We start from the raw sequence: 15,161 nt of genomic DNA, 5'->3' as shown, positions 1-15,161 counted from the left end.
TCTCCCTGGGCATAATTCTCAGGGGAGATGGGAGGCAAAGGGAAGAATCTGAACATGTCCTAGAAATTAAAAGCACTGGAATCTGTGTTTTTGGACAGACTGGCGATACATGAGTAAGACCACCAAGGCCACACTATTAGAAGATGATTATTTATTTATTTTTAAAGAGAAGTTAGATTCCCGACTAGCTACTTCATCAGCTAAGCTTTACAACATGTATGCTTTCGGTTAAAATCTCCTAGGCAGAAACGTGGCTTTGAAAACACTGGTTACAGAAGAGTTTTGTTTGATTGGCTTAGCACTTCCCCCATTACCCTACCACACCACTCAAGCCCAGCTATCCCTGCCCAGAAGCAGGTCCCCTCCCTGAAAACAGACAATAAGGGAGAGCTACACCATCCTGTTTGCTAGCCTAAACACGTGAGCACTAGCAGCCCTTGTCAAAAACAGTGTTTTAAAATATCTAACATACCTATTTCTGGTTCAGCAACTCCTTCCAGATTTCATGTAACTGCACCTTGATTTTCCCCCTGCACCTTCTTCTGAGCCAAAAAGGAAATTAGAAATTCGGAGTCTTTTATCTGGCACTCCTGTCAGTGCCCTATCGGTTAGGAATGTTGATAAAGTGCATTCCGTTGAGTCACATGCTACCTGAGTCCTAGTTTTATGTCAGGTTTGAGCTTTGGCCCCATGGAAATGCAAAAAAAAATAAGTTTAAACAAACTTTAAAACACCCACCTCTCTATTTAACAAACTGGATGGTGCGAATGTTGTCTAAATAAGATCTATAGGAGTGATTGAAGCCATCCACTTTCCGGCCCATTCATTTTATTTTGTCCAGGATATAAAGAATATGTATTCTCAATTATGAAACACAGTACATTTATTACTTGGCATTATATACTTACAAATGCAGAACTCTGCTGAAAGTAGACCACTTGCTATGTTGATTTAATAGTCCACTTTTTGTTTAGAAGTGTACGGTTTGCCATCTCTCCATCTCAGAAAATAAAAGTAAAGCGTCACTGTACAACTACCGATATTACTTCCTGGAACATAATCTGAAGAGTTAACCCTTGAGTTTACAAAACCAGTGTAACAAGATCTGCTTCTTTTTCCTAAGTACACACACTGATGAGCTCCTTTAAAGCATTTTAGACATTTTTATCACTTCCTTTTTGTTCTTCGTTTGTTGCTATAACTTTTAAAATTTATATACCACCACTCTATCCTAAAATAACTCCCACTATAAATATATAAGCAGCCACTGCATTAAAGCCACCTCACAACTTTGCTCCAGTGCTAATATTTTATTGACATTTTTGCAAAGAAGAAAGCCAAATACAGTCAAATAAAATCCAGCACGTTAAACATACGCAAATACTTTGTGGAATAAAGAAGTCTGTACTGTCCCTTTAAAAACCTGAAGAAAGTTAGCCTGATAAATCTCTCTGTAGAAAAAAACAAGTTCTACAGAATGTTTGCTCCCACAGAAAGCAACATTCTGCTATAGCTTCCCCTGTCTTTAAGGAGAGGTTTAGTTGATTAAATGAAAAGGCAGGGGGGGGGGGTGGAAACTTATGGGGAATGAGGCATTCCCCCATATACTCTGGATCCAGATTCCATGCCAAGCATTCAAGTTTACAGTGGTACCTCGGGTTACGAACAGTCCTGCTTACGAACGCTTCGGGTTATGAACTCCACAAACCCAGAAGTAGGTGTTCCAGGTTGCGAACTTTGCCCCGGGATACGAACGCAATCCGCTTCCAGGCCTCTGTAGGGAATGCGCGCCGGGTTAAGAACGGACTTCTGAAATGAATTAAGTTTGTAACCCGAGGTACCACTGTACAGTAATGTGACAAGGTGAGCCTAGAAACCGTAACCCATGAATCCACCTTGAAAGTTGAACAGGTATGTTTCCCACGGCAAACTTTATGTATGATTCTTCAAGTCCCATGAGAAAGGTGGGATATCGCAGACTCACAAATTTTCAATACATGATCTAAGTCGTCTAGTCTCCACACTCATTACAGGGATTTTCTAATTACAGCATGAGTGGGAAATAAGCAAGAACACTAGTTTACTTGGGTAGCTACATAATAGCTTTCCAATATCTTTAAAAAAAGAAAAACGTAATCTACAACTAAGCATTTTCTTACATTTTTATCACACATACCCCCACACCCTTTCTTTAAGCAGCTCTGGGTGTAGAACAATGAAAAACTACTATCAGAGATCTGCATAAAATACTACAAAACTAGAAATACACTGCCTCATGTTTCACTACTAGTAAACTAGAACATATTTAAACTCATGTGATGTTTTAATTGCAAGCCCTATTACAGCTTATTTTGTCCTGTCTTCCTTTTTTCCCTTTCCAAGCCTGCATGATTAAACCAGGCTCAGGTTGCATATCCTGAATGAAAAAACAGAGTTCCTCTAGCAGATGCAGTAGATTTTGGGATATCTAGTGTGTGTGTGTCACTGAACACTACACTCAATACACCACTCTGTCTTCTCAGAAACTGTAGCAGTAAATGGTACCTGCCTCGGGCTATAGGTAAGGATAAAGTCAGTGGTGTTCAGGCCAAAATTTGAGGATCTCTACTATTTATTTAGGTCAGAAAGTCAGGACTGCAGTAACTAGAAATACCAAGATATTACTTTTTTATATATAGAACAAACAAAATCCACATCACTAAAAGAAATGTGCTACTTTTCAGTTACAAATTTCACCTGAAGTTAAAAATGTGTCCACTGGTTATGATTATAGGGCAAAAAATATTTCCAGCATGAAAAAAATTATTTCAGGATGCAAGTTTATATACTTTTTTTTTAAAGAATGCCCCAAAGATTATATTTTTGTACCAGTGCACTGCTGTACAACAAGAGTACAACTTCAGTACTATTTTTTTCCCTTGGTAATTTTCATACTAGAAACATTTGAATGCAAGACAATGAACTGGTTTGCATGTAGTGCCCAGTCAAATCATGGCTTAACATGTGGGTCTCCTTGCAGCTGCTGTCGTCCTCCCCGGTCCTGCTGCTGCACCGTTGCAAGCTAAGCCATGGTTTGACTTAGCATGTTGTCCAAACCTGGGCTTGTGCTTTGTCTAGACAAACCATGAGCTGCGAAACAAAGAACAACACTTGAATGTAGCTCATGGTTCATCTGGAGAGAGACAAACCATGAGTCCAGGTTTGGACAACACACTAAGCCAAGCAGCAGGTGTGCAATGACAATGATCTCCTCTTTGGGAATCCCATGAACTCACTGTTAGCCATGGTTTGGCTAGCCTTATGTGCAAACTGGCTCATTGTTATATCACTAAATCTGATTGGAATGTATGTTGATATCACTGAGCACATTGGAAGCCAATGCAGAGTAGAAATGGGCAAACTCTCCACAGACTAACTTGAATATTTCCCCCCCAAAATGGAGGAACTCGAAATAATTTTTCCAAGTCAATCTGAGGGCTTGGGGAACTGCCTATGTGCACCAATCATCACTGTCTCCAAAAATTTCTGCAGCTCAGACCACTTCCCATAACACACTTCCCCTTCTATTTACAAGTAGTTGGAGAAGAAAGAGAAGCAATGACACACAGGGAAAGAAGTGGAGAGACACCACTTTCTTAATAATTGGGCCCTAAATAATCATCTGTACTTTTATGCATTTTTGTTCAGAAACACTAGAAATGCAAGATTCCTGCCCAAATTATAGGTTGGTATATTGGCCAGTTTAACCATGCATTATATTTTTGGCATTGACAGTAAGATTAGTATATAATTACATAGCTCACTTCGACATTCAAAACGCTTCCAGGAATGGCTTTTTGTGTCTTTAAAAAAAAATAAAAAAATAAAGTATTCAAACTAAAGGTCACTCTGGAATTGGGGGTGAGAGGATATTCTATTACATCTTCTTATGCAAACATAATTCTGATCCAAATATTTCTTCTTAGCTATACTTTCCAGAGAAGTTTTAAGTTATTTTATTGATGCTGCCTTTAAGAATGCAGCATCAACACTTGCAAAATTAAAGCCATGTATCATATTATGTCAATACCAAGATCAGGCAATTGATGCTTCAAGGTGATTAAGTGATTTGCTCCAAAGCAAATCCTTAACTGCAAGGAAGCTCAAAAACTATTGTCATTTATTTAGTAGTAAGATAGGAGATATTTAAGAAGGACTTTTTTTCCATTCTTCAGTGCCGTTAGAACTAAAGCACTGTATCCTCATCATTAAAAAAAAAACCTTACAAAATAGACACCAATACCAAATCTCCCTCTCCCCTCAAAGTTGCAGAAGTATTCATAGTGCACATTTCAGAGTAGCAGTGGTAGCCATAAATCCTTCATTAGAACCGAAAAGTCAACATTGTGAAATGTAAAGTCAGGTGGAGGAATGGTAACTAAGTATGAATGCTAATGGCCAAAATTGTGGAAAAGTTGTATTTTTGAGGTTTGATGGCTCATAACATCAGTCTTATTTAGAATAATACTATGAAATTAAATATCATTAGAAATATAATTTAATACAGGATATAATGCAACAAACCATGTTTAATTATCTTTATTTTATCAGTTACAGCCAAATAAAGAAGTTATACACAGAAAACCATGATAAAGAGTATACCATAACTTCTCATAATTTCTGTTAGTACTTTGTATGGAAACTTTTTGCCACAATTACAGCCCTACAATGGTGTCCCAAGGAGTAAACCAAGGATTTTGCATCTGTCAATTGTACTTTATTCCTTGGTTGCTTCTTTAATCAGATTCACATATTTTTTGCATTCAGGTTAGTTGTTACACCGCTTTCTAGATGACCGGCCAACGCTTTTCATTCTGTTTGTTCTAGGTCAGTTTTCAGTTATGGAAATCCACTTCTTACATAAGGCAGCTGTGCTTTCTTTTTTGAGTTATTAGGCTATAACATTTGATAGAAAAAAGATACTTCAGCACAGTTTGTTGCATCATATTCTGCATTAAATTATCTTTCTAATGGTATATAATTTTATGGTATTATTTTGTGGTGTTATTCTAAAAAAGACTGCTGTTATGAGCCATCAAACCTTAGAAATACAACTTTCCCCTAAAGTTTCCACTAGTGTATAGTGCAGCAGACCATGCCAAGAATGGTTTAGTGTATAATTTTTAATGTTGAGATTACTACCCACTTTGTGATCCCTCACTGCTAAAATATTTAGCAAATAATTATTTCATTGTATCCAATATTAGCAAGTAACCAATAATTATCTCAGTTGGTGTTCTGTTGTTTAGAAGCCTTGAGTATTCCCAGAGATAAGTGTTATTTAGTAAGCACACACACAGAAAGACACACAGACAGTGTTTTCAAATTATTCATATGTATTCATCATATGGATACAATGACTTAATACTTCGATGCCAAACATTATAATATAGCTCAAAATGTTGCATAAACAGATACCGTCAACTTTCTACTCTTGTTCGGAAGGAAACCTATTTGGCACAGCTACCCAGATTGCTGTTTGAAATAATGCTGTGCACGCAGTCCTCCATATTTTGTAAAAGAAACACTTCATTTTTTTCTCATTCCATCAAACAGAAACCATACCAACAAGATTACGTCCACAGTAGGTTTTTAATTCTAGATCTTTTATTTTATTTTTTGGAAGATGCAGCACCTCTCTGCATTGTTTACTTACTGACATGTATTTAGAGGTAAAGGTACCCCTGACTGTTAGGTCCAGTCGCAGACAACTCTGGGGTTGCGGCGCTCATCTCACTCTATAGGCCAAGGGAGCCGGCGTTTGTCCGCAGACAGCTTCCGGGTCATCCAGCATGACTAAGCCACTTCTGGTGAACCAGAGCAGCGCACGGAAACGCTGTTTACCTTCCCACCGGAGCAATACCTATTTATCTACTTGCACTTTGATGTGCTTTTGAACTGCTAGGTGGGCAGGAGCAGAGACCGAGCAACGGGAACTGGCCCTGTTGCGGGGATTCGAGCAACGGGAGCTCACCCTGTTGCAGGGATTCTAACAACCAACCTTCTGATCGGCAAGCCCTAGGCTCTGTGGTTTAGACCACAGCGCCATTTACTTACATGTTTATTTACTTACACATACCATCTTAATACAAGCCTTCACAAAGCAGCTTGCAATAAGTTAATGAATACGAACATCATTAAAAATAGGGATAGGGGAACTTGGGACCCATTGAAGGTGGTTGTCAGCCCCAGGTATGCATGACTAACAGGCAGGGGTGATGGGAGTTGTAGTTCAGTAACATCTGAACTACAGATGTTCAAGAGGCCCCTGAAATGCCTAACATACTTAAACTCAAAAGACTGGTAACTGGACAAATCAATTTGGCAAAGCTTTAGGCTAGACTCCCGAAATGTAGAGCTGTGATCCAAAATCCCGTGTGTAACTTTGTTCTTGGGATACTGTCATTGTCAGGGAAAAGAGGGGACTTTTGTCCATTCTTCCTTCTCCCTGCAACTTCCTGTGGCTCCTGAAAATCTGCTTTGGAGGGTTTGTACTGGAGGCTGCAGGAGAAAGGGAGGATTGGGATTCCACTGGATCCTTTCTCCAGGGGAAGCCTCTGCTGGATAGCGGTACTGTCCACAAACGGAAGGAGGCCTTCTCTCCATGAAAAGGCTAGTCAGCTGACAACCCGACATCCACACTGCCTTAAAAAGAAAAGGCTCAGAGGCCAAAACTGCCTTTGACAATATGGACTGGCCTATAATTTAAGCAGGCAAGCCATTTTTCGCTTTTGGTAGAAGTGCCAATCTGTGGTGGGCTGGGCAATGTGGTTAGAAGCAAGTTGTATTTTCCTCCCAAATAAGGCTTATTTTCACAGCGTATGAACTCTAGATTCAATACCTCAATTCCAGCACTTGCAAGAAGAAAGGATGACAAACTGAACACTCATATTTTCATTACTGGCATTCTTTTACTGAAAGGGATGTATCAAGTTGGACAAAGATTGCCAATGAATTGGACTTTATTGTATGTTAAGATCTAAGGAGGCATGTTTCTTTCCTAAGGGCACTTCATATGTGTATTACAATTTTATCAACAGATCACCGAGACTCTGGGAACATCAGGATTTGGACCAGCTCCAAAACATACACAACTGCTTTCCGATGGAGAAAAAAGGGAGAGCGGTTGTGTTCTGTGAGAAGAAAAAAGATTGAATGAAATGGGTACTTGAATGTTTGTTTTTAAGCCTGACAAAAACGGAGCCACACAAGGGAAATTTTACTTGCAAAGCAGAAGTTCTGGCAACAATAACTTGACTTAAAACAACAGCAAAGCATGACAACACATGTAGTGCAAAAACCTTGAAGTGGAGTCTCTCTTGAATCGCTGCTTTCATCAAAGCACACCTTCACATTGGCTTTGAAGGGATTTGTGTCAGATGAGCAGCACACACTGACTGTAGAAAAACTACATGGCCTAATCATGAAGTATCAGTTTACGATTACTGAACTCAAAAGGAGAAACTGAGGGCATTGAATCAATAGCAGAGCCACAGTCTGTAGAGCAGGAAGTTGTATTGCCCACCTTTCACCACAGACACAATCATTAATGGGACAGAACTATATATTTGCTAAATATACAAACTTAAGTACATAATATTTCTAATTCAAATGAACAATGGATGCCAGTTAGGCTGTTTGAGCTTTAAAGAACTGTCATGCAACACTAAGAATGCAATTGGAAACCTAGACCTCCAGATCGCTTGCTAACTAAACAGATTGCAGTGGTTTTCAGACTGCTAGCTTGTCACCACATTTGAACTAATGACCTACAGATGAAAGGTACAGATGGAAAGGTGCTCTTTCCATTCTCCCCCTAAAAATGTAGCAGTTGGATGAATGTATAAAAAGAGCTGGGCTGGGAGGGGAAACTTCTTAACCACTAACACTGAATTCCAAGTTTGTTTGTTTTTCAAGCTGTAGAAGTGGATGCAGGAAACCAACCAGAACCTTGATTAATAGGAAACATCTGGGGAACATATTTGGAGATACCTTAAAGTACTGTACAGAAATCCGTTTTATTAACATCCAAAAGATAACTCTGTCACATTGCGTATATATGAGGATAAAGGTAATCTCAGCAAAGGTTTATGTAGACATATTTAGAGTTTTAAAGATAGCGTTCTGCTGATTAATTTTCCATTTGGGGACAAATTGTATCAAATAATGTTAACCCTGGTATTTGTCAACCAGAGTACGCTTCACAAGGAGTTAAGCAGAAGTTAGCATAGAATGAATATTAGCACAGAATGAAAAATAGTGAAGCCAATTGTGCATGAAGTCAATCATGCTTAACAACCGAGAGCCAAAACTAGCATGACTTGACATATATTAATTAAGGAGAGAGAGGGGGGAAACATGTTGTGGTTTCTCAATATTGGGCAATTTCCTGTACAGGAAGCTCCTAGCAGCAAATGCATTCATTTACTTGCACGATTATTACAAAACAAATCTCCTGTCAAATAAAATACCCGTTTCCCTACCTTTATGTCTGTAATTAATAATAAGACTACTACAGAGGAAACACTGAAAAAATTTAAGATACTAAGACTCTTAAGATTTATGCTTCAAGGCTATCTAATATAAACAACTATTTTTAAAAACACAGTACATGCACTGCTAGACTTGCACCATATGGCATAATTTCAATGCACGAGTCTTTAGTCTCTCAATATAATATGGAAACACATTGAGTTTCTCCTTACCAGATTTTCTTCCAGCCAGGCGTGTATGCATGCTGCTGTAGTCCCTGGTATCTGATTTCGCAAAGCTTCTCTCTCTTGTGGATCCTTGACCATTTCTAATGCCAGCTTCAAGTCTTCCAGAAGATGAAGGATCTGTAGTGTGCCGAAATACACTGACTGAGCAGGTGACACCATGTCATAGACACCATTTGTATATTCTGCAGCTGCTTTGGTACCTAAAAGAAAACAAGAAAAACCCGAAGAAGCCATTTAGGAGGAACCAGTTACTTATAAGTTCTTTACGTGCAAGATACAATACTGGTAACATTCACAGGGGATGGGAAGTAAGTCCAAAATTATCCTATCTGACCAATCTGTTATAATCCATTCTACTCACCAATTGAATGCTGCCCAGTGCAGTTATGACCTGTTAAAAACAGCACACTGAAAACATACAAAACCAAACGATGACCTGAAAATGGAACAAATTGGGCAAACTCCAAAACAAAGCTACTAAGTTTCAAAGTCTTCCAGAAACGTTATTCAAAACACAAGTAACTTGCTGAAGGAACTTTTTATTTAACTTCTGCAATTCTGCACCCCCATTTTTGGATCTGCCCCCCACCGCCGCTGCAACTCAACATTACTCTTTTAATTTATTTTTGTTTACCTATCATAATCACTCAATAATTATAGTAATCTCAGGGTGGATATGCAAAAGATAATTTCAGTCTTATGGAAAAAATTCAAAGAAATTGAAGAAAATCCAAACCAGCTACCTGCAATTGCCCCTACAAACCATTAGGTGTCACCATCTTTTCAGGGACACACTACTAAAAAAAACCCACAAGTATTTATTTATTTATTTTACGATTTTGCAGGGGAATGCATCTGCCATCATAAACGTCAAACAAGTTTGATGTAGCCCACTTTTAACAATGCTATTCCTCCAGCACTTTCACACATGCAATCATTTGAATAATTACTTTGTCAGGTCCATTTGAGACCCTTTTTTGTGTTTGTATTCCAACAATCACCGCTTCTCTAAAGCTTCCGTTCAATTGGATGGTGCTTGTGAGACACTCAACAAAAGCTCTTTGGAAATAAACAGAAGTGGTCAAAAGCTGTGTTGAGGAACAAGGCATCACTGTTTAAGAACACAAGAGCAGGCCTGCGTTGATCAGGCAAAAGGCCTATCTAGTCCAGCAATGCTTTCCATGCAATGTGGGAAACCAGATTCCCCTTAGAAACAGGGGCCATCTCCTGTTGTTGCTCCCAAGCAACCGGCATTCAGAGGCATTGCAGCCTTAGATCCCAAAGGTGGCATATAGCCATCATGACTAGTAGCCACTGAAAGCCTTGGCTCGACCAAGAATTTGACCAACTCCTTTTAAATCCAGAGCTCCACACATACAGCTTTCCCAATCGTCATCTGCATTTGTACTCAACCACCAAACCCATCCCCACCAATTTCTCTGGCACGTGCCGAGGACATGGGCAGGCATTTGCCTAATGTGTGATGGAATAAGTAGAAGACAGGGACACTACCACTGTTGTGTACTATATTCAAAGCTCAGTACAAGCGTGCATTGCTCGGGGTGTGTATACTGCTGCTCAGTCTTCTCACCAAATGATGGGCAAGTGGATGTGTGGTTTAAAGCAGCCTGTGCTATACAAAAACAATGAGCCAATACAAGTTTGCTATAGCTCATCATTAACTTTGTATAGTGTGCACCAAAAACCATTTTTATATCTGCATTAAAATGCATTTCTTCCTACATACATTAAAAACGTAACACTGTCATCATGCTGCACTCCACATGGCCAGGCCAACTTCAGCATGCTGGCAGGCAGCAGGAGAGCAGTGCGGGTGGCAGGTGGCCTAGGTGAACTGTTCAATGAGGAGAGAGGCGCTTCATAGCATGGTCTGTAGCAAACCGTTCTATGAAGTGCCAAGCCCTCCCTTAAAAGGTAGAGGTTTGGGGCAAGCTGTGAAGGGAAGGGGGAGGTATGGGGGAAGTGGAGCATCTTGGGGTGAGCTGCGAGGGTAAAGGAGGTTTGGGCAAGCTGTGCGGCGATAGGCTAAGGGGTGGATGAGATGATAAAGGAGAGGAGGCCAGGGGAGTGAGCAGGGGTATCAGTATTTTATAATATTTCTAGGCCACCTTTCAATGAATGCTCTAAAATGTGGCTTATGGTGTTAATATTTCTTTTTTTGTATCAAACACAAAACTGAGTGCATCTTTAATTTCAGGAAACCCATGTTGATTAATTAGTTTACAACTTACAAATAAGTTGGTATGTACAGTGGACGCTCAGGTTGCGAACGTGATCCATGCGGGGAGGCACAATCGCCACCCGCAGTGCCGCTTCTGCGCACACGCAGGTCACGATTCAGCACTTCTGCACAAGCGTGAGCGCCAAAACCCAGAAGTAACCCATTCCGGTACTTCTGTGTTCGGCGTGAGTGCAACCCGAAAAAACGTAACCTGCAGCATTCGCAACCAGAGGTATGACTGTATATGGAATGGACCCATTTTCAATGTGGATTTCCAGTGGGTCCCCCCAACCATCCAAAACAGATTTTCAGAGGGTATAGGAAGCTGCAGGTAGGAGGAGGAAATTGATGGAAATAATCTCCCCGCTTTCCCCAGGGCAAGTTTCTTGGGAGCAGAGTTCCACTCTTAGGTCATCCCTTGTCAAATACACACCAAAACATTCAAATAGGGCAGAGTTAAAACTAACATCCCAACGTCAAGCACCAGCAAAGGTCTGGAAGAGCGAGTGCGTTTCTAAAAGACACCTAAACACCATTAATTTGTTTGCCTAAGAGGCAGAAGGAAGGTGATTCTATAGTACGGGCGGCACCGCAGAAAAGGCCCTTCCTCTAATGTCCACTAGGCTGCGGCACAACAAGGATGGTTTTCAAAGAGGGTTGTCAGTTCAGGATGGGGAGCTGCTACATAGGAATACCTCAAAGGAAGCCCAGGATCTGTTCACAACTGCTTGTAAATTAATATGCTACTTGTTCAGATCGTAGCTGTGACTTAAGCAAAAGTTGGATAAAAAGCAGCAGAAGAAAATTAGAGAATATCCAAGTATCACAGCGTAGAGATATTCCAGAGTTGCTTTTATGGGATGTGGGCAGAATAGGCACCAGCATATGACGGCGGAAATACAATCTCCATGACACCCTCTCTTCCAGCCACATGCCATTCTTTTGTGCAGTGTTATTTTTAACCCAACTTTCTGCGGTTGCCATATTAGCCCTTTCACTTTCTGGCTGGAAGGGGGAGAAGGGGAGAAATGACATTGCCTGCAGAGAAATTCACAATGAAGCACACAGAAAGAGAAGTGAAGTAGAGACTTAAACCATACCATTTCCCATTTAGTCAACCGAGCATAAACATGGCAACATAGGTTACAGAGCTGCTGCCTCTGATTTGGCTCCTAACTCACCTTCACACTTGAATTTATTCATCCAGAAAGATATCCAAAGCAAGCAAGCTATGCATGTTAGAAGGGCGAAATGTAACGGCTTAATATAATGGTTTAACAAAGTAGTAACCATATAGTATTTTCTCAGTAATTTTCATTATTTGTTGAATGGTTTAAATAGTTCTGTTTTCTCTCTCTCTCTTTTACCAATGCTTTATTGTTTGGGTTTTTTAAATTTATTGCATATATAACTCTTCTTTCTTTCTTTTATTAAGGATTTTCTTGATTTACAGCAGTAATGCAATGTCTCTCTCGTATTTTTCCATATAACATTTTTACAAATTGGTTGTTGTTGTTGAAACATTAGGGAGAGAAGGGGAAGAGAGGTGGGTGGGATGGGTGGGGTAGGGTGACAATGTTTCTGTTTTACTTAATATGTGTAGGGATATATATAACTCTTCTGAAATAAAAAACAAATTGACTGCAGGAGGGGAAAAGTTCTATGTTTTACACCGACTGAAAAGGTTAATGAATGACAAAATGCTTCCAAGTGCTATGGAAGTTGGCATTTATACAGGAAGACGCTTAAACTGATGAGCAAATGTCTCACACTAATGGTCATTCTACAGTTTTCGCTCACTGCATGCAACAAGCTTCAAACTGCATCCTCATGTTTAATCACGTGGCTCTTCCTGACTATGCGAGTCCCAATGCTGGCATGGTCCCGACTTGTAAATGGCTTCCCTGGCATGGGAAGTCTCCACGCCAGGGAAACAATTTAAGGGAAGCCATTTCAAGGCCGCCCCTAATGGCAAGCAGTACCATGTATTTCTACAGAGACCCTTAATCCAGAAAGTTTAGGTAGCATGTATGATTTTTCCTGCCCATCGATTCTCACAAAAACCCTGAGAAATAAGAGTTGACTGAGAGGTAATGACCACCTCAAGATCACCTAATGAGCTTCATGGCAGAGTGGGGATGTGAACCCAAGTCTTCCCAAACACAGCCCAGTCTCTAACCACTGTGGACAGTATACTCTGTAGGCCAGCCTTGACTGAAGAACAGGTCAGAAGACTTAAGCAGAAGAGAGCCTTGTAAACACTGTTTTCAATGGTTCCCCCTTGCCTATGTTACTGTTAGTTTTATAATTCCCTCCCCTCCAGCAAGTCTTGTTCTGTTTTAAAGGTTTTTACTTCTCTTACAGTTATAATTCTAGGTAATATGCACTCCCCCTTCATGGATCACTGCCTTGTCGTGGCGAAGGGGCTTGAATTACTCAGGGAAGCTATGGACAGGTCAAGATGGACAGGTCATAGTAGAGAGTTTGGACCAAACGTGATCCACCTGGAGTAGGAACTGGCAACTCACTCCAGTATCCCTGCCAAGAAAACTCCATGGACAAAGACAACAGGCATATAAAAGATATGACGCTGGAAGATGAGCCCCTCAGGTCAGAAGGCGTCCAACATGCTACTGGGGAAGAGCGGAGGACAAGTACAAGTAGATCCAGAGCTGATGAAGCGGCTGGGCCAAAGCCGAAAGGACGCTTGGTTGCGGATATGCCTGGAAGCGAAAGGAAAGTCCAATGCTGTAAAGAAAAGTATTGCATAGGAACCTGGAATGTAAGAACCATGAACCTTGGTAAGCTGGATGTGGTAAAAAGTGAGATGGCAAGAATAAACATTGACATCCTAGGCATCAGTGAACTAAAATGGACAGGAATGGGCGAATTCAGTTCGGATGACTATCATATCTACTACTGTGGGCAGGAATCCCGTAAAAGAAATGGAGTGGCCCTCATAGTCAACAAAAGAGTGGCGAAAGCTGTACTGGGATGTAATTTCAAAAATGATAGAATGATCTCGATGCGAATCCAAGGCAGACCTTTTAACATCACAGTAATCCAAGTTTATGCACCAACTACCAGTGCTGAAGAAACTGAAATTGATCAATTCTATGAAGACTTACAACACCTTATAGAAATGACACCAAAGAAGGATGTTCTTCTCATTATAGGGGATTGGAATGCTAAAGTAGGGAGTCAAGAGATAAAAGGAACAACAGGCAAGTTTGGCCTTGGAGTTCAAAATGAAGCAGGGCAAAGGCTAATAGAGTTCTGTCAAGAGAACAAGCTGGTCATCACAAACACTCTTTTCCAACAACACAAGAGACGACTCTACACATGGACATCACCAGATGGGCAACATCGAAATCAGATTGATTATATTCTCTGCAGCCAAAGATGGAGAAGCTCTATACAGTCAGCAAAAACAAGACCTGGAGCTGACTGTGGCTCAGATCATCAGCTTCTTATAGCAAAATTCCAGCTTAAACTGAAGAAAGTAGGAAAAACCACTGGGCCAGTAAGATACAATCTAAATCAAATTCCTTATGAATACACAGTTGAAGTGAAGAACAGGTTTAAGGATTTAGATTTGGTGGATAGAGTGCCTGAAGAACTGTGGATGGAGGCTCGTAACATTATACAGGAGACAGCAACGAAAACCATCCCAATGAAAAAGAAATGCAAGAAAGCACAGTGGCTGTCCAAGGAGGCCTTACAAATAGCGGGGGAGAGAAGGCAAGCAAAATGCGAGGGAAATCGTGAAAGATACAGGAAATTGAATGCAGATTTCCAAAGAATAGCAAGGAGAGACAAGAGGGCCTTTCTAAACGAACAATGCAAAGAAATAGAGGAAAATAACAGAATGGGGAAAACCAGAGATTTGTTCAAGAAAATTGGAGATATGAAAGGAAGATTTCGTACAAAGATTACCACAATTAAGGACAAAAGTGGAAAGGACCTAACAGAAGCAGAAGACATCAAGAAGAGGTGGCAAGAATACACAGAAGAATTATACCAGAAAGATATGGAGGTCTCATACACCCCAGGTAATGTGGTTGCTGACCTTGAGCCAGACATCCTGGAGAGTGAAGTCAAATGGGCCTTAGAAAGCCTCGCTAACAACAAGGCCAGTGGAAGTGATGATATTCCAGCTG

The 15,161-nt window shown here is 40.5% G+C and overlaps 1 protein-coding gene across 6 annotated transcripts in view; it reads right to left on the bottom strand.

Annotated features, from left to right (window-relative positions):
• Window positions 1-15,161, bottom strand: part of PPFIBP2 (PPFIA binding protein 2) — a 109,977-nt gene that overhangs the window by 65,482 nt on the left and 29,334 nt on the right. For 4 of the 6 annotated variants that reach the window (XM_033151935.1, XM_033151945.1, XM_033151916.1 and 1 more), the window contains exon 3: window positions 8,745-8,959. In XM_033151935.1, the coding sequence (XP_033007826.1) occupies window positions 8,745-8,959 (215 nt within the window). Of the gene's footprint in view, window positions 1-472; window positions 620-908; window positions 1,027-8,744; window positions 8,960-15,161 lie in introns of those variants that run through there. The other 2 variants (XM_033151991.1, XM_033151982.1) reach the window with 2 other exon arrangements.

The sequence above is a fragment of the Lacerta agilis genome, chromosome 1, assembly GCF_009819535.1.
Source record: "Lacerta agilis isolate rLacAgi1 chromosome 1, rLacAgi1.pri, whole genome shotgun sequence".
In the NCBI taxonomy this organism is placed as follows: domain Eukaryota; kingdom Metazoa; phylum Chordata; class Lepidosauria; order Squamata; family Lacertidae; genus Lacerta; species Lacerta agilis.
The sequence above is the reverse complement of the archived record's forward strand: the minus strand, read 5'-3'. Positions and strand labels throughout refer to the sequence as shown.